Raw genomic sequence first — 20878 nt, forward strand, 5'->3', positions numbered from 1 at the left:
GTTGACCCAGTGAAAGATATTACCTCACGCAATTCTTCTTTCTAATATCCTGGGAGGTACCTTGCTACAACTCTGCATATACAGCTGCTCCCTGAGTTACGAACAAGTTAGGGACCAACACTTGGTCTGTAACTCATTGCGTTCGTAACTGAGATACCATAGAGTTATATGGCGACCGCACTGTTCGTAAGTGCGGATCGCCGTTCGTAACTCGGATCTGCATTTATGATCACTTTGGTCGTAAGTGTGGATGGTCGTAAGTGGAGGTGGTCGTCTACTTATGTAAACTGTCATTTTATTGGTGTGGACATTGCCATATGGAACCGGCTGCTGTTTTATCTCACAGAGGAGTGACTTTTAAAATGGGCTTAAAACAGATTTTAAACAAAGATTTTCTTTCTTTGCTTTTTTTTTTTTGACCTTTTAGTGTACAGTGGGAGGATACGCTCAAACTCTCCTCGAGCCAGCAACTTCACTTCCATTTTTAAACGAAAGCTACTTGGCGCGCAGTCCTTACTCTGCAAACCCAAGGCTTCCAAACCATCCCAACTGCACAGTGGCGATGCAGAACCATTGGCCGTACCCGCTGCAGCACAGCAGGGGACAGAGCTCCAGCACCGGGTGGTGCCGCGCTCCCCTGCGGCGGCCGGCCGAGCCGTGCTGTTTCCAGGCAGGCTGGTGAAGTGGGGGCGATGGTGGCTGTCCCAGGACAGGTGCTGGAGGAGAAACCCGCGGCAGGGCGTGGGGCTGCGCACGCCCTTGTGCCCCGAGGGAGAAAGCTCCATCCGCAGAGCGAAGGACTCGGGACACCAGCACCCGCCTGTGGGTGGGGCTTGATATGCAAATGAGGAGGCGTGCCCCCCCCCCAAGGTAGGGCGCGGGGGACCAAGCCGCAGGAAGCCGCCTGGGGATGGGTATGCAAATAAGGGGGCGGGCCGCAGGAGCCGCTCCTCCTCCCCCGGGACCGGCGAAGGGTGGCGGTGGCTGCAGAACCCGAGCCGGCGGCAGCGCGGGAGGGGGCGGTTGGCAGCGCCTGGCGCGAGAGCCGCGGCTGAGGGGCCCTGCCGGAGGGAGGCGCCGCCACCGCCCGGCCGTTGGGAGCAGCCGGCGCTGCTGGCCCCGGGCAGCGGGAACATGGCGAGCGCGGGCAGCGCAGCGGAGGAGGGCGGCGGCGAGGAGGTAACCGCCCGGGAGGCGAGGGGGGGTCCCCGGGGCTCCGAGCGGGGGCTGCGGCCCCCCCCCCCCCAGCCGCTGCCCTGCTCACGGGGGGCCGCGCCGGCGGCGGGCCGGGCTCGCGGCCAACAGGTGGCGAGAGCAGGAAACTCGGGCGGGCCGGCGGTGGAAAGACATCGCCCCCCTTGTGTCTCCTCGGGCAGCCCCGAGAGCGCAGCGCGGCGCCGGGACCAGCCCTGCCGCCCCGCAGCCTGGGGCCGCGCGTGTGTGTGTGTGTGGAGGCGCTTGGTCCCCACCGACCGCCTCCCTGCAGCCCCGCTGCCGCTTCTCCTCTCCCCCGGCCCTGTCCCCCGGGATGGGGCACTTCCTCTGGCGCGCCGCCGGTAGCTAGGCGCCCTGCTCGGCGCTATGGAATCGCCGTCAAGAGGGAGCCCCGAGCGCGGAACGAGTCGGGGAAACTTGGTGTTGAAACTGACACTACCTGTGTGTGACTGCCCCTGCCTTGCCCTGTAGGCGGCTTAAGAGCGGCGTGGGCAACCCAGGCTCGTCTCTCAGTCACGCCCCTACTTTTGTAATCAGCCGCAACTTTTCTCCGCTAATATTCTTGGGTGTGTTGACTCATGCAAGTGACTCGACAGAGTAATGGTAATGTGCATAGGCTTTCCTATCTCTGAGCATCTTTGCACACCAACAGAGCGAAACGTTTCCAACCAATAAATCAGGGGTGTCCAAACTTTTTTCAAAGATGAAGTGAACAGGCGTGAGAGGGCCGACCATTTTGCCTGACATTCTTTGAACCATTAAAATTAAATGCAAATTAACTATTTTATGCAACGTTTATTGCAAACAGCATACTTGTCATTTCGTCACATGGATGACAAATCTAAACAGGTGTTAAATCACTCTGCCTTTCATATCTGAAGGCCAGATGAAAAAAAAAAATCCAAGAAGCTGAAATATATGTCAGGAATATTGTAAAGTACATTACATATTATTGGTAATAAAGGTTGTCTGTCAACTTTTAAGTTCAAAAAATATGAACAGGAACATAACACCAAGTATACATGTTGTGTCCAAATATATTTATAACTGATTTAGACCAACTGACATTAACTGAGATTTTACAATGTATTCATCTCAATACATATGGATTCGTTGGGGGCCATAAAAGATAGATATTGCCAAATTACCTGTGGGGCCGTATTAAACCGGAATACGGGCCGCAATTGGCCCGCAGGCCGGACTTTGGACATGCCTGCAATAAATAAATGCAACAGGCGACAGGGCTGTAGTACCAGCTTTCGACTCTTCTATGACTTACAATCTATCCTGTTTACTCTTTCCAAGTACTGAGTAGGGAGTGTAAGAGGGGAGTGGGGATCTTCCCAATTATCCCTGAATATTATGGCTTTCATCAGGGAGTGTTTACAAATTTAAATAATGTTCATGTTGTTTTTGTGAGAAGTTGAAGTATGAAAATATAAGGATAGGCTTTGAAGCAGTTGGAGTATCCTGGATTCAGGACAGTGCTGTATTCATTTTATTTAGCTTGCATTTTGAAGGATAGGAACAAATTCTAAACAAACAGGAAGCTTAGGTTCTGGAGCACAGTTCTGGACACACTTGTCAGGGTAGAAGGACAGATACTGAATTCTCACCTTGGATTTCTTTACTTTCAGCCTTTGCTTCACTTTTTTTGTTTGTTTCCTGTCATGCCGTGATGTGATATTTCATGGCAAGCCAATTATGAGTCATAATTTGAAACATGCACTTTCTTCCATTAGTTTTAAACATACTGCCTTCCAGTTTAATTGAAAACCCTATTCATTGTTCCCTCTTAAGATTTTCCATCCATGAGCAGAGTGAGTTTTGTCTAGTGACCAAATACTGAGATCATGTGCACTTGTTTGGATGTGTGCCACTGTGATACCAAAGTTAACAACAAATATCTTATATATATTTTTATATGTTATGGAAGAAAGAATATTAAAACAAGGGATAATTAACAAGGTGCATGACTTTAAATGTTTATTTAATATGAAGTCAAAAAGAAAATTAAGACTCCAAACATTTCAGTAGCCAACTTCCTCTGTTTATAGTCCTCTCCCAGACCCTCCCTCAACTGGGCTTGTGCCTCAATTAAATCTGGCTCTCCTTTCCAGGAACTATGTAAAGTGGCCTTTTAGACTAACATTTCTTAGCAAGACAAAATTCACTCCGCTCAGGGATGGAAAATCTTAGAGGGAACACTGGTCCCACACAACATTCTTATGAGCAAATTAGGGAAATATTTAGGATCTAGATCTAGAAGACCCAGAGGGTATGATAACCATCTTCAATTACATTAAAACTATTATAAAGGAGATGAAGATGAGTTGTTCTCCACATATACTGAAGGCAAGACAAGTAGGGCTCATCTACACTGGCCCCTTTTCCGGAAGGGGCATGTAAATTTCACCAGTCGTAGTAGGGAAATGCGCGGGGGATTTAAATATCCCCCGCGGCATTTAAATAAAAATGTCCGCCGCTTTTTTCCGGCTTTTAAAAAAGCCGGAAAAGAGCGTCTACACTGGCCCCGATCCTCCGGAAAAAGCGCCCTTTTCCGGAGGCTCTTATTCCTACTTTGAAGGAAAGCCGGAAAAAAGCGGCGGACATTTTTATTTAAATGCCGCGGGGGATATTTAAATCCCCCGCGCATTTCCCTACTACGACTGGTGAAATTTACATGCCCCTTCCGGAAAAGGGGCCAGTGTAGACGTAGCCGTAATGTGCCCAATCTGCAGTAAGGATGACTTGATGACCTTTCAATATCCCTTGGAGCCCTACAGTTCTAAGATTTTTGAACATTTACAATAACAGGTTTATTGAAGAAAATGTTCACATAGAAATGCTAAATTAAATATAACTTAAATGAACTACTTGGTGTTTTACTTTTGAGGGATAGCTATAAGAGCCATCCAAGAATTATTTTAATGAGCGATAATATCCTATCATTTTAAAGAATATTAATTGACCCATATACATATCTGGCTCAAACTTCAAATGATAAATCATTGCCCAATGCTCCTTAGTGTAACACTTGCCCCCTCCTATCCTGCCCCTGCATCCTCCTTCATCCTCCTGTCCCCACATCCCTGTGCCTCCAGTGCACTCACTGGCAGGGCAGCAATGCTGGGAGACTCAGACCCCTGGGAGAAGCTCTGGGGTGAGGAGAAGCAGGGAGGGAGGGTCAGAATCTCTCCTCTGCTCAGCCCAGCCCTTTGCCTGCAGGCTGAAGTTCCAGGGCTGGCTTCAACCCATAGGGAGCAGCGCGGTGCAGCCCGGGCCCCAGCTTTGTGGAGTAGGCCCGCCCCTGCCCCCTCCTGAAGCAGGACGCCTGCAGCGCAAGGGGTACATGTTAATCTCTTAGCTCCCGGGAGCTGCACCCCCAGAGTGCAGCCCCAAGAACGTGCGCATGCGGCTCTCCCGCCCCCTCCTCCAGCAACTCTAGCCCATGGAACAGCCTTGCTCCATCATACAGCCCTGCTGGCCAGGCTGCGTCGTTGCCACAGAGCAGGAACTGTGGCTATGGTGAAGCTGCCCCAGCCAGGGACAGCCTCACTGTAGTCAAGCTGAACGTACCACTCACCTTCCAATAGGAAAGTGAGTGGTGAGTGCTCCTGCCCAGCTCTGTAGAGGAGGTGGGCGGGTGCACAACTTAGAAGGAACACTGACCCTATTCTATTCCTATTGTTTTACCTTTCTTTGTATAGCTTCCTTGCTGAATCCCTTCTAAATTAAATAGTCCTATTCGCCCCCCTTTCAAGAACCTCTCCATTCTTCTGATTACTTTATTTCCAGTTTCTGAACTTGTATTTTCTGCGGTATCTCTTTGAAATAGTGGAACACTATTCCAGTTGGTTATTTACCATTGTCTTACTTTTTCTAAGTCTTTAAATTAGCGATGTTAAAAATTGTGTAACCGCTGAGATTTTCAACGGTTACATGGCCATCTGCGTTATGGGCTTTGCAATATAAAGCTTACCTTTTGAGCTTGCAAGCAAAGCCTCCCCAGAAGAGGGGCTGCCATCCCCTTCTGGCTTGGCTCCCTGAGCACAGAGGCTTTGCTGTGGCAGCGAAGCCTCCTCCCCAGGAGCAGAGCAGGCAGCCCTTGCCCACCCACTTCCTGGGGAGGTGACTTCATTGTGGCAATGAAGCCTGCTCCCCAGTAGCTGCCCTGGCTCACCCAGCTCCCAGGGAGGAGGCTCTGCTGAGTGTAACTGGCACCATTAACCGATAAGTATCTATTTATTGGTTAAATGATTAGTCGTTTAAAAGAGGGATGTTTGAGTGTAAGCATTCCAATAGTAACTGCTTTTTACGATTACCACTGACCTTCAGCACAAGCTTTAACTGAACTATCCGTAAGAGTGCCCAAGTCCTCTTGGTTTCCAGGTTAAACTTCAATCATACTTCATGCTCCTTTGTATTGGCTTCACTTTCATTTTCTGAAGGATGCCTGTGTAGTATAACCCCTTGACATTGACTATTCAGTCATACGTCTTCTCCTCCATCCCTTGCTTGCCTTGTAGTCAGCATACTTACTCATATCACAACAGTCAGGAGCACAGGCAGTTCTGCCAAGGAAGCACAGATGAGCCTGCTTATGTAAGCAAGGGGGAAATGTTCCTGCTCTTGAGGGGAACTTTCCCAGCTTCTACAATACCCTGCTGAAATGGGCTAGTGAAAGGATCTAAGTCCCCACTCTTACTGCCTTTATCCAGAGGCATCCCTGTTCCCCATAGGTCCCAGACCTCCTTCCCAGGCCCTGGCTGTGCTGCAGGGATGATGTGCATCAGAATCTTGCCCTGACAGTGGCCACACACTTTCATGCTCTGGGTGGCAGGACTCTTCTCCACAGCATCAGTCCTCCCACAATTGGGGTTATGATTTTTCTCCAAGTTTGGCCTGCAGGGAAGGCCTTTTGGCTGGTGGCATCTCTCTGGGCTGGGCCTCTGGCAAGAACACCCTCGATCTCTGCAGCTGTTCACTGCACCCAGCTCTAGACTGCTCCAACCCTGGCTGTACTCTACTGCTCTGCCTCCAGCTCCTGGGAAACTTCTCTGGCCCCTCTGGCTCCATGGCTGCAGCTCTCCTCCCAGTGTGGATCTGACCTCTTGGCTGTTTCTCTGGCTGGCATGGCTCTTCTCCCCACCTCAGCTCTGGTTGCTGCTCGCTCCTTAGCTCAGCTCCACTCTCTGACCCAAGCAAATACTGCTCACACAGAGGACCGAACTCCCATGGCCTCTTGACTCCCTCATTAATCTGCTCTCCCTGTCAGTTAGGCTGACCTGTAGCATTGGCCTCTTCCTGTTGTTTCTGGGGACTGTCAATATCAGGGTCCTGATTTCTCATTTACCCTTCCTCTTTCTCTTTAAATGGGAAGGGAACTTGGCTAAATATGTACCTGTGTTGTTCCCGGGGTGACTGGTGAGGAAGTACACTCAGAGACCACCAGCCCTCCCCCACGTGACTTCTTCCTGAGCCACTCCTAGTCCGGGAGTGGTCCAGACAACTCCCACTTTGCCCTAAGCCTTACCTCTCCCTGCCCTTGCTCCATCCTGCCCCACCTCTTCTCTCAGGACTGTCTGATGCTGGCAGCAGAGGTTAGCCCCCTGCACTCACCAGCAGCAGTGAAGACCAAAAAAGTGGAGTGATCTGGCTGCAGTCTGCTCCACTCCCCCAGATGCTGGCTGCTTTCGCTCTACTTCTCAACAGTGAGTACAGGGAGTGGTCCCTTCCCTGAGCAATGCAGCTGGGGGAGTAGCTGCTGGTGAGTGCAGGGGGCTCTGACCCTACTGTGGACACCAGGCTAAAGACTACCTGAAAATCCTCCCAGGCTCCTTGCCCCTCCTGCTCATGGTGTTTGTGGAGGGGTTGTGTGCCTCCTTGGCCCTCCCTCATGTTTTCCCAGGTTGCTCTTTATAAGCATTTTTTACCTTTCAATGCTCAAGAGCTCCTCTCCCTTCTGTCCCCCTTTGAAAATGGCACCTGACACATCTACAAGTTTAGAAAACAAAGATATTTATGTTTATTTGTTATGTTATGTTTACCTGGTCCCTTAAGTTCTAACATGTTGGAACATTAGTATGATAAGATGGATGAAGTAATATCTTTTACTGGATCAATTTCTGTTGGTGAGAGACAAGCTTTCAAAAGGTGTGTAAGCAGAAAAGCTTTTTCTCTCATCAACAGAAAGTGGTACAATAAAAGATATTACTTCACTCCCCTTGTGTAATACCCTGGGATCAATAGAGCTATAACACAGGATACAGAAAAATAGTATGATAGTCATTACACAGTTTAAATCAGATCAGCATCCTGAGTTTTCATGAAGTTAGAAAAAGGTGGCATCCACTTTTCCATTTTGTTCTCCTTAATAGGGCTTTTCCTCTTGAGCATCCTTGCTGAAATTTTCATGGAGGTACCCTGCAATCCCGTCCCATGCATTTCTGGGAATGGTAGCCTTGTTTCTCTCCTATTTCAGGGGAACTTGCCTCACCCATCCCGCTACAAACTGTGCTAACCACAGGATCAGCCACAATACACTACGGCTACATCTACACTGGCATGATTTTCCAGAAATGCTTTTAATGGAAAAGTTTTCCGTTAAAAGCATTTTCGGAAAAGTGCGTCTAGATTGGCAGGACGCTTTTCCGCAAAAGCACTTTTTGCAGAAAAGCGTCCGTGGCCAATCTAGATGCGCTTTTCCGCAAAAAAGCCCCGATCGCCATTTTCGTGATCGGGGCTTTTTTGCGGAAAACAAATCTCTGCTGTCTACACTGGCCCTTTTGTGCAAAAGTTTTTCGGAAAAAGACTTTTGTCCGAACGGGAGCAGCATAGTATTTCTGCAAAAGCACTGACAATCTTACACGAGATCGTCAGTGCTTTTGCGGAAATTCAAGCGGCCAGTGTAGACAGCTGGCAAGTTTTCCGCAAAAGCAGATGATTTTGCGGAAAAACTTGCCAGTCTAGACACAGCCTACATGTTTTGTAACATGAATGAAACATTCTAGTATGTTAATACAAATGTGAATGCTTATTTGGTATTTTTTAAATATAGCACGCATTCACAGTGTTGCTGAAATGTTTATACTTCATTTATCTCAGTTTCCTTGCACATGTAGGGTCCACTATCACCTGATGAGTCAGGCAATAGGTAGTTAGTTTGCTTGCCTGGCTAGGATGGACAGTACTCAGTCAGCAACTCTGATCCTCTTGGCAGAGCAGAGCAATAGCAATCAGGTAGTCTTTAGCCTAGCTTTCTGGCTCAGGCAGGCAGCAAACTTTGTGAATTGTTCTGGTTTCCAGGTGGTACAGAGAAGTAGGCAGTTAAACAGTCGGTAGCCTTATCTCCTGGCTAAGGCAGGCAGCATGCAGGAGTTTCAACCTTCTGGCTAGGGCAAACTACAAACCAGGCACAGGTCGTCTGGTCTATAGTAAGTAGGCCACCAATCGAGGGATTGGGTTGGCAGGCAAACAGGGGGATCCAGTCCCACCCTATTCCACCAGATTCTAGTCCAGAGCCCTTTCAGTGGCAGGGGATCCCATCATTGGGACAGCAAGGATCCTGCCAAAACACACTGAGTCATACTGCAACAGTACAACCTGACCAAAATTGGTTCCTCTGGTCTACTTTCTGCCCTAGTCCATTGGTGTGGCTCTGTACCTTATAGGTCCTCAGTCTACTTGGGGTAAGTGATGTACAGCAGTCTCAGCAGCTCCTCTCCTCCTCTTTCAAGGGCAGGGTGTCTCAACTCGGGGGCTGATCCACAGTCCTGCAGCAGGCCACAGACATCTGTCTACTTCACTGGCTCCAGTTCAACAGAGCTGAATGGTTTCCCTCTCATACTTCCTGTCTCTCTCCTCTACTTTCAGTACAGTCGTGGAGCTGGCTTTGCTCCACCCACCAGGGATTATGTAGTGATTCTTCTGTCTCAGGCTTGGAGGCCACTCCATCTCACTACAGCATATAATAAAGTTTTATCTTTGGAAATTGAGTATATTTATTAGTTTACACCAAGCATAATTGCTACATTACATAATTCATAATGGCAGTTCAATAAATCACCCACATGTAAATGTTATGCATACAAAGGCACACTATTTTAGAAAAGCATCATATAACAGTACTGTGCCCATCTATCAAAAATGCTTTTATAAAGGTAACTCTTCTAAAAGCCCTTGAATCTGACTGTTCAAACTTATAGCCAGTCAGTCCCATGTCACTGTCTGCCTTCTTGGCCATCTTTTTGCCTAACAAATATTATGCAGTACACAACGTGAAGATATGATGATGGGGATGTTTGCTTCACTGAGATCAGACTAGTCCATAACCACTATCAGTGGTCCTTTAATCTACTAAAAGCACATTGAGCAGTCATCCTTCACCTGTCAGCTGCATCTTTAGTGCTCTCAAAATGGTGAGTGTGGATCCATAAAAGCAAAGGGTAGATTGGGTCCCCTGAATCACTATTGGCACTCAGCCTTGTCAGTAGGAATGCTCCAGTTAGGGAAGAACAATTTCCCTACTTGCAGCTTTTGGAAAAGTTCTGTGTTCTTACAGATGCAAGGGTCATGTACCTTCCCCAATTAGCCCACACTGTCATTGAGGCATCCATGTTAATGTGCACTTGCATAATCATCAAAAAATACCCCCTTTTGTCTATGTACCTGCTAGCACAGTGGGATGGTGCCACAATAGGGTTATGTATGTACTGTTAATGCCTCAGTTTGGGCATCTCATTGCTGTAAATCCATCTACTGTTTCCTGCATATTGCCTAAAGTCTTGGTCATGGGCAGCAGGATAGGCTTAATGACCTACACAATGAATGACTTGTTCCTCAGTGTGATTTTTTTTTTGTTTGTTTTTTGGAGCTCCAAAGTGAGTAACCTCTGACTAGGGATGTGAATCGGTAACTGGTTACCCAGTACCCAGGAGCAACCTCTTGCCTGTGCTGCACCATGGGCAGAGTGCTGTTCTCGCCCTTTGGGGCTGCCAGCTTCCGCCCTCACTCCTGGCTGCTGACTCCCACCCACCCCATCTCGGCTTCTCCCCTCATTCCTGGTTGCTGACTTCCAGCCCATACATCTCTATCTATCAATGGTGTGTACCTAAAAGGGTGTTACAAAGTGGAGGTATTTGGCATTTGGGCTTCTTTTAGGTAATGATTTCTCCAGTGTAACCACATGAAAAAGAGATCTGTAGAGGAAAATGAAAGTATGCATCTCTATAAGATATTTTGTCTCTGTGGGTACATCTAAACTACGTCCCTTTTTTGATAAAGGGATGTAAATTAGACGTATCGAAATTGTAAATGAACCCATTTTTTGAGGGTTACAGGATCTTTCAAAATGGGGCATTTCTGTTGAAAGATCCCTGTCTTGACCATGTTTTTTTTTCAAAAAGCGGCTTTTTGAAAAAAAAAAAAAAAAAGCGCCAAGGCCGGCATTATGTAAATAAAGCACGGCAAATTCAAATCCCAGATTCATTTACAATTTCAATACGTCTAATTTACATCCCTTTATCGAAAAAGAGATGTAGTTTAGATGTACCCTGTATATGAACTTGCAAGAGAACATACCGTATACTTCCATTAAAACACTGGACACTCAGATATGAAAAAATGGAAAATGTAATATTGGAAGTGATACTTTAAGTACTTCTCTGAGTAGAGAAGATGTATAATCTTTAAAAATAAGATAAACTTTCATACTTAAAAAAAATCTCTAGATGTCTCACTTGGAAAGATACACTTAAATCTTGAACTGCTTTTCTGATGCCTGGACAGAATTTAGAACAGTAGACCAGATTTGCCTACCATTAAGTTTTCTCTGTGCTACCCTGGCATTGAAAAGAAGACTTAAAAACCAATTTGACTGGTTACTTGGGTATTCCTTTTCTATAGAGGATGAGTGGCTCCATTCACATTATTGATGTGACCGCCAAACCACAATGATAACTTAAATGTGGACAATTATTGCATTTAGCTGAACAGTTTAGCAAAAAACTTGCCTATATCCATTGGCTGGATACTGTGAAGGTCCACTTACTAGAACTGTTTATCCCAATAATTTAAAGTGTAGTAGTGGAATCCTACATGCTAGGCTTTCTCTTCTTTACATTCATGGAAGGCAGGCACAAGTAACTCGCTTGCTTAGTCTTAACATAGAAAAGTGGTGTGAGAGAAACTAACAACTTTCTGGGATTCTTTCCCCGGTGGGTTGGAGAAGCAAGAAACAAGCTACCGTGGATCTTCTTACCTAGAGAAAGAAAGGCTTTTTAGAGTCAGGATGCTGAGAGAAAAACATGCACCACTTGACCTTTTTTCTGTGACAGGAAGAATATTTTCTGATGTCCTGACCTGGCTTGACTAGTCCAGAATGTTTGTAATGAGTTTTAGGCCCTGCTTAATTGGAGGGTTGGACTATTTCACTTGTAGTTCTCAACTCACACCAGCAGAGGATGCTCTGAAGGTTGTGCATTAGTCCAGTGGTTCTCAAACAAGAGTATATATACCCCTGTGGGTTAGCAGATCCAGATGGTACATCAGCTCATCTAAATATTTCAGTTTTTATCCAGTTTTTTAAGAGGCTACATAAAAGCATTAGCAAAGTCAGTACAAATGAAAATGTCATAAATGACTTGTTTATACTGCTGTATATATTAAGAATATATGAAAATATAAATAAATGCAACATTTATATTCCAGTTTTATAATTATGTGACAGAAATGAGAAAGTAAGCAATTTTTCAGTAATACTGTGTGACACTTTGATTTTTTTTGTAAGCTAGTAGTTTTTACTTGAGGAGAGAGTTGGGGGTATGCAAGGCAAATCAGACTCCAGAAAGGGGGCAGTAGTCTGGAAAAAGTTGAGAGCAACTGCTTTAGCCTATCAATCCAGTTACTTATTCTGTTTGGCCCCTTTTGGTATCTCCCTGTTCCATGCAGTAGTAAAGTGGAGAGCAATGGATAGGGAGTGTATGCTCCATATTTCTGACTGCCGATGGGAAGGAAATCATGGAGCAGTTTGGAGAAGACAGCTAAATTTTGTGGGGCTGGAGCAGAGGAGCAAAAATAAAATTTTCTTATACATCTGTAACTTTCCCTTCTTGAAAGCAGGCATCTGGTGCTTTGTGATCCAGTAAAACTGTTATTTCTCAATTTCAAAACACAGAGGATTCCCTCTCTCTTTTTTTAAAAACCTCTTTAGCTTCACAATACAGGCAGTCCCTGGGTTATGTACAAGATAGGGACTGTAGGTTTGTTCTTAAGTTGAATCTGTATGTAAGTCGGAACTGGCGTCCAGATTCAGCCGCTGCTGAAACTGACCGCCAGTTCCGACTTACATACAGAATCAACTTAAGAACCCCAAGCATCCCCAAGTCAGCTGCTGCTGAAACTGATCAGTGGCTGATTCCAGGAAGCCCGGGGCAGAGCAACTCTGCCTCGGGCTTCCTGTAGTCAGTGCTGGTCAGTTTCAGTAGCAGCTGACTTGGGGACGCCTGGGGCAGAGCAGCTGGGGTGCTGCTGGGTTGCTCCAGTAGCGCCGCTCCTCAGCGCTACTGGACCAACCCAGCAGCACCCCAGCTGCTCTGCCCCAGGCGTCCTGATGCAGCCGCTGCTGAAACTGACCAGCAGCAGCTGAATCAGGACGCCTGGGGCAGAGCAGCTGGGGTGCTGCCGGGTTGGTTCAGTAGCGCCCAGAGCGGCGCTGCGGGACCAACCGGCAGCGCCCCAGCTGCTCTGCCACAGGCATCTGGAGATAAGCCTAGTCTGCTGGGGGGGAGGGGGCGTACTAGCTGCGCCCCGTCACCCCCCCAGCAGACCAGGAAGACGTGGGCGGCGGACCGAGACAGGTGGACCGAGACGCGGGCGGCGGACCGAGACAGGTGCGCCTGGGCTGCCCCCCTGCCGGCTTCCCCCGAGGCTTTGCAAAGCCGCGGAGGGGCTCGGGCAGCGGCTGGGCTGCTTCGCTGCCCGAGCCCCTCCGCAGCTTTGTTCCGCGTCTTCCTGGTCTGCAGACCAGGGAGACACAGAGCAGCTTTTCTCGCCCTGGAGTACACGGGCGGCGGGACCGCGAGGTCCCGCCGTCCGTGTCCTCCGGGGCGAGAAAAGCCCCGTTCGTAACTGCGGATCCGACATAAGTCGGATCCGCGTAAGTCAGGGAGTGCCTGTATATGGTCAGAAGGTGGAGCTGTTCTGACAATTGACTCCCCCTCTAACTCCAGCCTCCAAGCTAAGAGGACAAACCATAAATTATAATGAATTAATATCACAGAAGTTTAGCCATCTCCAGGCAGGATACGTTATCTATATATGTATTAAAGATGGTGTTTGAAATAAAAAATGACATGCTACACAGGTTAAGAGAAAAGGATCTGTATATCTGGGTATCATGCTTGGATTATCTGGAGGGCTGGGACAAGAACAGGCCTCAGGTGAGCTGGGGGGCAGGTTCTGGAAGGGGGAGAAGAAGAGCCCCCAGGCAGGCCGGGAAGGGAGGATATCCTGCAAGGGGGGAGTAGAAGAACAGGCCTAGGTGGGCTAGGGTTGTTTGTGAAGGGAGAGAAGAATAGGCCTCAGGATGGCTGGGGCAGGGTTGCGGCAGCGGGGGAGGAAAGAACAGGCCCAAGTGGGCTGTGGGGAAGTTGCTGTGCGGGGGGGAGACAAGAACAGGTCCTGGATGGGCTGGGGGCAGGTTGCTGTGGGGGAGGGGAAGAACAGGCTCTGGGCGGGGAGGGTTGTGGCCAGGGAAGAGGAGAGGGAGAACATGCCCTTCAGCCTACTTCCTGCACCCTCCCCATATCTCCAAAGCTCTGTCCTACAGGATCTGGGCAATTCCAGGTAAGTCTGCTAGTGTTTGGGTACATCAGTTATGGGAAGTTTTACATAGAATTAGTTGTGGAAAACAGATATGTTAATTAGGGATGTGAAAGGTTAATCAGTAAGCATCACCCTTAACAGGCGATGCTTACCAGTTCCAGTGAATCACTGGAGGCTAGAGCTTTCCACCCACTATGGGCAGGGGGCTGCTCCAGTCCTGCAGGGACTGCTGCGGACAGGGACTGCTCTGAGTGGTTGGAGCAGCCCCTGTCTGCGGCAGGCCTAGGCTCGTTGCAGATAGGGGCTGGTCCGGCCGGACTGGAGCGGGCCTAGGTGCGTCACCAGCAGGTACTGCTCTGGCCCAGCCCCTCATTGCCCTCCCTTTAATTAGTTAACTGGTTAAACATCACAGTTAACCAGTTAAATGGGATTTTACATCTTTAATGTTAACAAGTGGAGATTGTCCCTTAGTCTGTCAGTATTTAGGATAGGCTATCTGTTGGAGAATATAGTCTGAGGGAACCATTTGGGCTAGTTTACTGACACTGTCCCTCGTTGGCGGTCCTGCTCATCCCTCTTGATACTGTCAGTATGTTCCATATAAATTATTACAGCAAAAAATGACCGGGCACAAGGTATCCTCAGTATTTGAAAGGAGTACCATTTACAAATGTGCATGCTTTTTCAGATCAGCATAAGGATGTCCAAAGACACAACCATCAAAAGGCACATCATAATCTAAGCAACCTCTTCCCCTCTTTTTTCAAACTAGGAGGGAGAGAGAAAGTAGTGCATACTGTAGGGTAGGCTCAAGGGGATGTTCTCCCCCTCCTCTTCCCTGGCCACAACCCTCCCCGCCCAGAGCCTGTTCTTCCCCTCCCCCACAGCAACCTGCCCCCAGCCCATCCAGGACCTGTTCTTGTCTCCCCCCGCACAGCAACCTCCCCCCATCCCACTTGGGCCTGTTCTTTCCTCCCCCACTGCCCCAACCCTGCCCCAGCCCTCCTGAGGCCTATTCTTCCTTTTTGTATTGTAATAGTGGTACAAATAAATCATATTAAATCATGCCCCAGAATGGGGGTTACATCTAGATCTGCTTCTAAATTCTAGATCTGCTTCTCTTAATGGATGGTAATGTTACTTCACAAAAGATTCTTGCAGAATTTTAGAAGGTTTAGAATGACTGACAAGTTTCTTTAAAAATATAGTCAATAGTACTCAGCAGAAATCTTCAGCCATCTTCAGTATAATATTAGTTTCTGCCTGCTCAAGAAAAAAGCATAATAGCACAGACTTCAGTATTTGAATATGAAAAAAGCATTTAACAAGTAAAAGGCTATAAGACCTCAAATGGTTGATCTCAGATATAAAAGTTATTAGAAATCTTAAGAAACATGACATCCTAGAAAATAGAGAAATGGAAGGCTTCACATATTTGAGAAGTTATGCAGAAATTTACATATCTGCAGTGTTATAGTAATTTGATGTTATGAGCTACAAAATGTGGGGGGAGGGATAGCTCAGTGGTTTGAGCATTGGCCTGCTAAACCCAGGGTTGTGAGTTCAATCTTTGCGGAGGCCATTTGTCCTGCTGTGAAGGCAGAGGACTGGACTCTCGTCCTGCTGTGAGGGCAGGGGACTGGACTCAATGACCCTTCAAGGTCCTTTCCAGTTCTAGGAGATAGGCAATCTCTATTAATTTAAAATTATTTTAAAGAAAACACACATCTACTGAGTGCTAATAAAAAACTCTCCCCATACACACACCTGCCAAACAAATTATTCTATGTTATGTTTAAATATGCACTGTCCTGATGGAAGGTCTCCAACATGGAAAAATATATGCAACTCTGGAAAATTCAGTGTGCTGCCTGTTTGCTGCTAATTGAAACTTAACACGGATGCTATTAAGCTGTGCACTACTGAGCTTAAGCAAAGTCTGTCTAAAACCTTCAGAAAGAGAGAGATTCAGCAGCAGCTCAGTGTCTGTGGTTTTTTTTTAATGTAATTTGGATTAAAGAGCTATATATGGCCACAGCTTGCTTTTATCAGTAGAAAATACAGGATGGCTGTTGGCCAGTCTATTTTAGAAGAGGCAGAGAGCAGATAGTTTGATGGCTAGGCAGTACTAACAGCAGTGTGACAAATCTAAAATAATAAGGCTGTAATGAATGCAAGACATGCTGAACACAATGGATACTGAACACCATGATTTATACCTGTAGAACTTGTTTAATTTAAAAAAAATCATAACTGAACTCCAAGGTAGGATTATAGACTCATAGACTAAGGTCAGAAGGGACCATTATGATCATCTAGTCTGACCCCCTGCACAACGCAGGCCACAGCTCTTGTTAGCTCTTGCCTCAGAGCTTGTGATTCTTTGTTGCATTGTAAAATACTTTGTCATTTTTGCTGTGTACAATGTTCTTTTAAGCCCAAGAACTTTATTATGGTTCTGAATTGCCTTACTTTTTTTCAAGTGTAAGAGTGCAGGACAAAAGTGGAAAACAAATTCAATTGTTAAAAAACTCTTTAAAATTTCTGGCTTATCCATCTTCTGCCTTTGCTTTGGCTTACCATAGAGTTATGTGCTGGGGAACAGATCAATATCTAATCTTCCAGGCTAATAAACTTGGGCAGCATTATCAGTATGTTGAGTAGTTCATTTCTCACCTATAGTTACATTATTAGAACAGTTAAATATCTGCATGATCATCACACCTGAGAACAATTCATCAGGGTGAGAGGGGAAAGAGTAAATTTATACTTGCCTGGCAGGCATTTGACAATGATATTGCTTCTTGTAGACCTATTGCTGTTGATGAAATATAAACTACTGCACAAATATACTGAATCCTTAATTGATCAGCTATTTGGTACTTAGATACTGTAGTGGTAGATACATTAGAAATGCTTGTGATAGACATAAACAGCTGATGTCTCTCTTTTGGTTTCCCTTTTACTTCAGGCAGTCTTGACATTTAAGATTACTTTTCCTCTTTCCTATTTTAAGAACTGTACAGTTTCTTCAATGTTGCATTGTATTCTTTTTCTGGTCTGTAACAAGCCTTGGTTACTTAGGAAGACTCGCCAAAGATGACTTCAAAAGTATTTTCTTCCTTTCCCATTGGCAACATAAGGCTAGACGTACCAGTCTGCCTTCCTCCACCTCCTAGACCAGTGGTCTCCAAACTTTTAAACTGCAAGATCACTTTTTCAGTTTAAGTACAATTAAGATCTATCTCAAATCCAAATACTGTTTCCCCACTTCCTTTCAGCTCCTTCTTTGAGGCCCTGCCCCTGCGCCACCCCTTCTCCGAAGCTTCACCCTGCTCACTCCATCCCCCTTCTTCTGCTATCCTCACTCACTTTCACCAGGCTGGGGTAGAGGGTTGGGGTGCAGGCTCTGGTCTTGGGCCAATGATTTCAGCATGTGGGAGAGGCTCCAGGCTTAGCCTAGGGTGGGGGATTGGGGTCCAAGAGGGATTTCAGGGTGCAAGCTCTAGGAAGGAATTTGGGTGCAGGAGGAGGTTCAGGGCTGGATTAGGAGTTCAGGAAGCAGATTCTGGCTGGGCATTGCATAACTGAGATAGCTTCTGGGTGGTGGAACAGTGGAGTTAAGGCAGGCTTACTCCTGCCCCGGCCCTGTACCACTCCTGAGAGAGCTGGCATGTACTGCAATGGCTTCATGGTGCCATGCGCTGCCCTTCATCTACAGGCACTGAGCCCACAGCTTCTACTGGCCACAGTTCCCCATTACTGATCAATGGGAGCTGCAGGAGTGGTGTCTGCAGACAGGGACAGCATGTGGAGACCCCCTGCTCTGCCTCTAAGGAGCTGCAGGGACATGCAAGACACTTCCAAGAGCAGCAGTTACCACAGGGATAATTACTCCAGCCACGACAGGATAGGCATTTTAGAACTCACTACTCAAATAATTAAGTGTGAGAGAAATGAAAATTATGAAATGCACACACCAGTCAACACCAGCAAAAACCAAAATCAACACACTTTGCAAGCAGTAAAAGGAGTAGCAACAACAATGCACGTATATGTTGGGTTGGGAGATGAGAGTGAAGGCCAGCATGTTTGTGAGAATGACAGAGGCACACACAGTATGTGAGTGATAGAGATTTGCATTGCCAAGCTCCCTCCCTCCCCTTGCCTCTGTGTAGAGAGAGGGTACAAAAGTGGGAGGAAGAGGGACACTCTGACATCAGTGCTCCCCTCTCCTCCCTCTCACTCTCTGCACAGCAAGCAGGAGGCTCCCAGGGGGGCAATTTCAAGGCAGAGGGCAGGAGCAGCATGACAATGGGTGGTGGGGCAACTGAAGTGTCAGTGCTTGATAGCTTCCTGGCCAAACCAGTCAGGATCACCTGTCAGATGCTCCTAGATTTACTGGTAGATCCCGATCTACTGGTTGAAGACCAGTGTACTAGTTCTTGATGGCCCAGATAGGAGTGATATGGCACTCCTAAAAGGAATGATAGAATACATGCTATTGGTAGTTAGAATCTCCTGAATTCCAAAGCTCACATGAATTGCCCATTACATGGATGGAGAAGCCAGAGGGCATGGGAGCAAATGTATTAAAAACCCATTAAAAGAATATATACTAGATTGTTTTACTTATCCCCTAACTCTACCAGCACTAAATGCAGAGCAGATATTTAATCTGAAAATCTACAGAATTTGTTAGTGATGTATAGTTTGATGTTTACTGTAACAGGAATTATCATCCGTGATAGTTTAATGAAATAGTGATAGAAATGTAGCCGTGTTAGTCTGGTGTAGCTGAAACAAAAAACAGGACTATGTGGCACTTATAGTTTTTGTTTCAGTTTAATTAAATGTATTTTTCTGAGATAAAGGGCAATGATAATGTATCATGCTGTTTGGGGGAATGATTGGTGAGGAATTGAAGTGAAGGGGCCGAGAATAACAAATTAGGAGCTCATAAAATTACATTACAAAAATCTATTATGTAGGTTGATCACTTGAGTTATTAAACACAATGGGTATGTCTACACTGGGTATGTCTACACTAGCCACCCTAGCTCGAACTAGGCTGGCTAATGTAGTCATTAGAACTTGCAAATGAGGAGTAACGGTAGTCCAAATGAGGAATAACGGTAGTCTGAATTAGGGGCTTTAGTTCAAACTACCTAGCCCGTGCCGCGTGTAGCCGCAGGCACAGAGTTCGAACTACCGGGCATTTAAAAATGGCGGCGCCCGGGAACATGCAAATAAAGCCCGGGATATTTTAATCCTGGGCTTCATTTGCAAATTCAAATGACTACATTAGCTACCCTAGTTCGAACTAGGGTGGCTAGTGTAGACATACCCAATGTATGTTTGACTACATATGCCTTTAGAATGCTTGTGATTGAAACTTTATGCCTCTTGATGAAAAACACTTCTGTGATGGAAGTCTGCAGGTTTTACAAGGGTTTTTATTCTACATGCTTCTTAAAAGCTATTATCTGGGCTGATTGCTTCTGTAGCTCAAGAGTTGGTTTTTCTCTTAAATTACATTAACCAGCTATGTATTCTAAATGTGATATTAAGCATTCTTCTCTAATAGCTTTTTGAAAAGACACACTCTAAAAAGTGTACTATAGATTATAAAATAATAATTTTCCTTACTGTTATGAAAATTAGCGGTGTCAATTTGATTTTTAAATGGGTATTGCACCCTATCAATAAAATCTCAAGTGTCCAATGTCACTGTGGAAGTTACGTTCGCATTTTTAGGAGTGTTATTGTGGGTTTTATTTACCCTTTTCTTCTTGTTGAAAATAGGTTGCATTCAGGACAAATGTCATATTAATTCCTTATTAAAAGGAGCTTCTCTAAGGGTGTGTCTAGACTACAGGGTTTTGTCGACAAAAGTGGACTTTTGTCGACAAAACTATACCTGCGTCCACACTACCGCTGAGTTCTGTCGACATAACGTTGACAGAACTCAGCAGTTTTGTCGACGTATGTAAACCTCATTCTATGAGGAATAACTCCTTTGTCGACGTAGTTCTGTCGACAAAACAGCAGTGTGGACGCAGGGGAAAAGTTATGTCGACATAAAAGGCCTCCAGGGAGAACCCCTGGTGGACACTCCTGCCACAGCTTGCAACTCTATTGTTCCTGCCCGTAGCCATCTTTAAAAGGCACAGGCACCCAGGAGCAGCACTCTGGCAGCAAGCGAGCTCCAGAGCAGATCAGAACTGTACTGCTCAATTGTGGGTGAGCTATGTCAGAGGGACCAGCCCCCCAAAACCCCTCCGGCCCTTCCAGGGAATCATCCCCCCGGGAACCCCAGGGCTCGAAGCGCCGGGCACCCTCCTGGTCAGGGCCGGAGATAAAAGCCCTCCTGGGCCTCTGGGCTGAGGAGGAGTCCTTCCAGGCCATGCACTCCACCCAGAGGCGGAATGCCGACATCTTTGCCAGAATGGCAGAAGACCTGGCCAAACAAAGCCACCATCACCGCACACTGGAGCAGGTTAGAGCGAAAGTTAAGGAGCTGAGGCAGGGGTATGTCTGGGCCCGTGAGCAGAGCTCCCGCTCTGGGGAAAAGCCTTACTCCTGTGAGTACTACAAGGACCTGGACAGGATCCTGGGGGCAGGGGATCCTCTGCCTCCTGAGAGACTGGTGGAGTCTGGGCTCGAGACCCCGGTTGTACAGCAGCCGGAACACCTGCTGGGGGACCAGGAGCTCCAGGAGGAGGAAGACGAGGAGGACGGCACCCAGAGCACCCAGGAGCCAGGCCTCGAGACACAGGAGGCCTCCCAGACCACCTCGGACCCCAGGGAGGGAACATCAGGTGAGTGCTGTGAGGGT

At 46.9% G+C, this 20878-nt stretch overlaps 1 protein-coding gene across 2 annotated transcripts in view; it reads left to right on the plus strand.

Annotated features, from left to right (window-relative positions):
• Positions 1 to 946: 946 nt before the first annotated feature.
• The window catches only part of TTC39B (tetratricopeptide repeat domain 39B), a 154094-nt gene continuing 134162 nt past the window's right edge, over positions 947 to 20878 (plus strand). Inside the window, exon 1 of one of the 2 annotated variants that reach the window (XM_075931548.2) lies at positions 947 to 1179. In XM_075931548.2, the coding sequence (XP_075787663.1) occupies positions 1135 to 1179 (45 nt within the window). In that variant the 5' untranslated portion in view covers positions 947 to 1134. The remainder of the gene's footprint in view (positions 1180 to 20878) is intronic. The other variant, XM_089779193.1, reaches the window with a different exon arrangement.

This window comes from Pelodiscus sinensis, chromosome 6 (assembly GCF_052426305.1).
Source record: "Pelodiscus sinensis isolate ZL-2025 chromosome 6, ASM5242630v1, whole genome shotgun sequence".
Classification (NCBI taxonomy): domain Eukaryota; kingdom Metazoa; phylum Chordata; order Testudines; family Trionychidae; genus Pelodiscus; species Pelodiscus sinensis.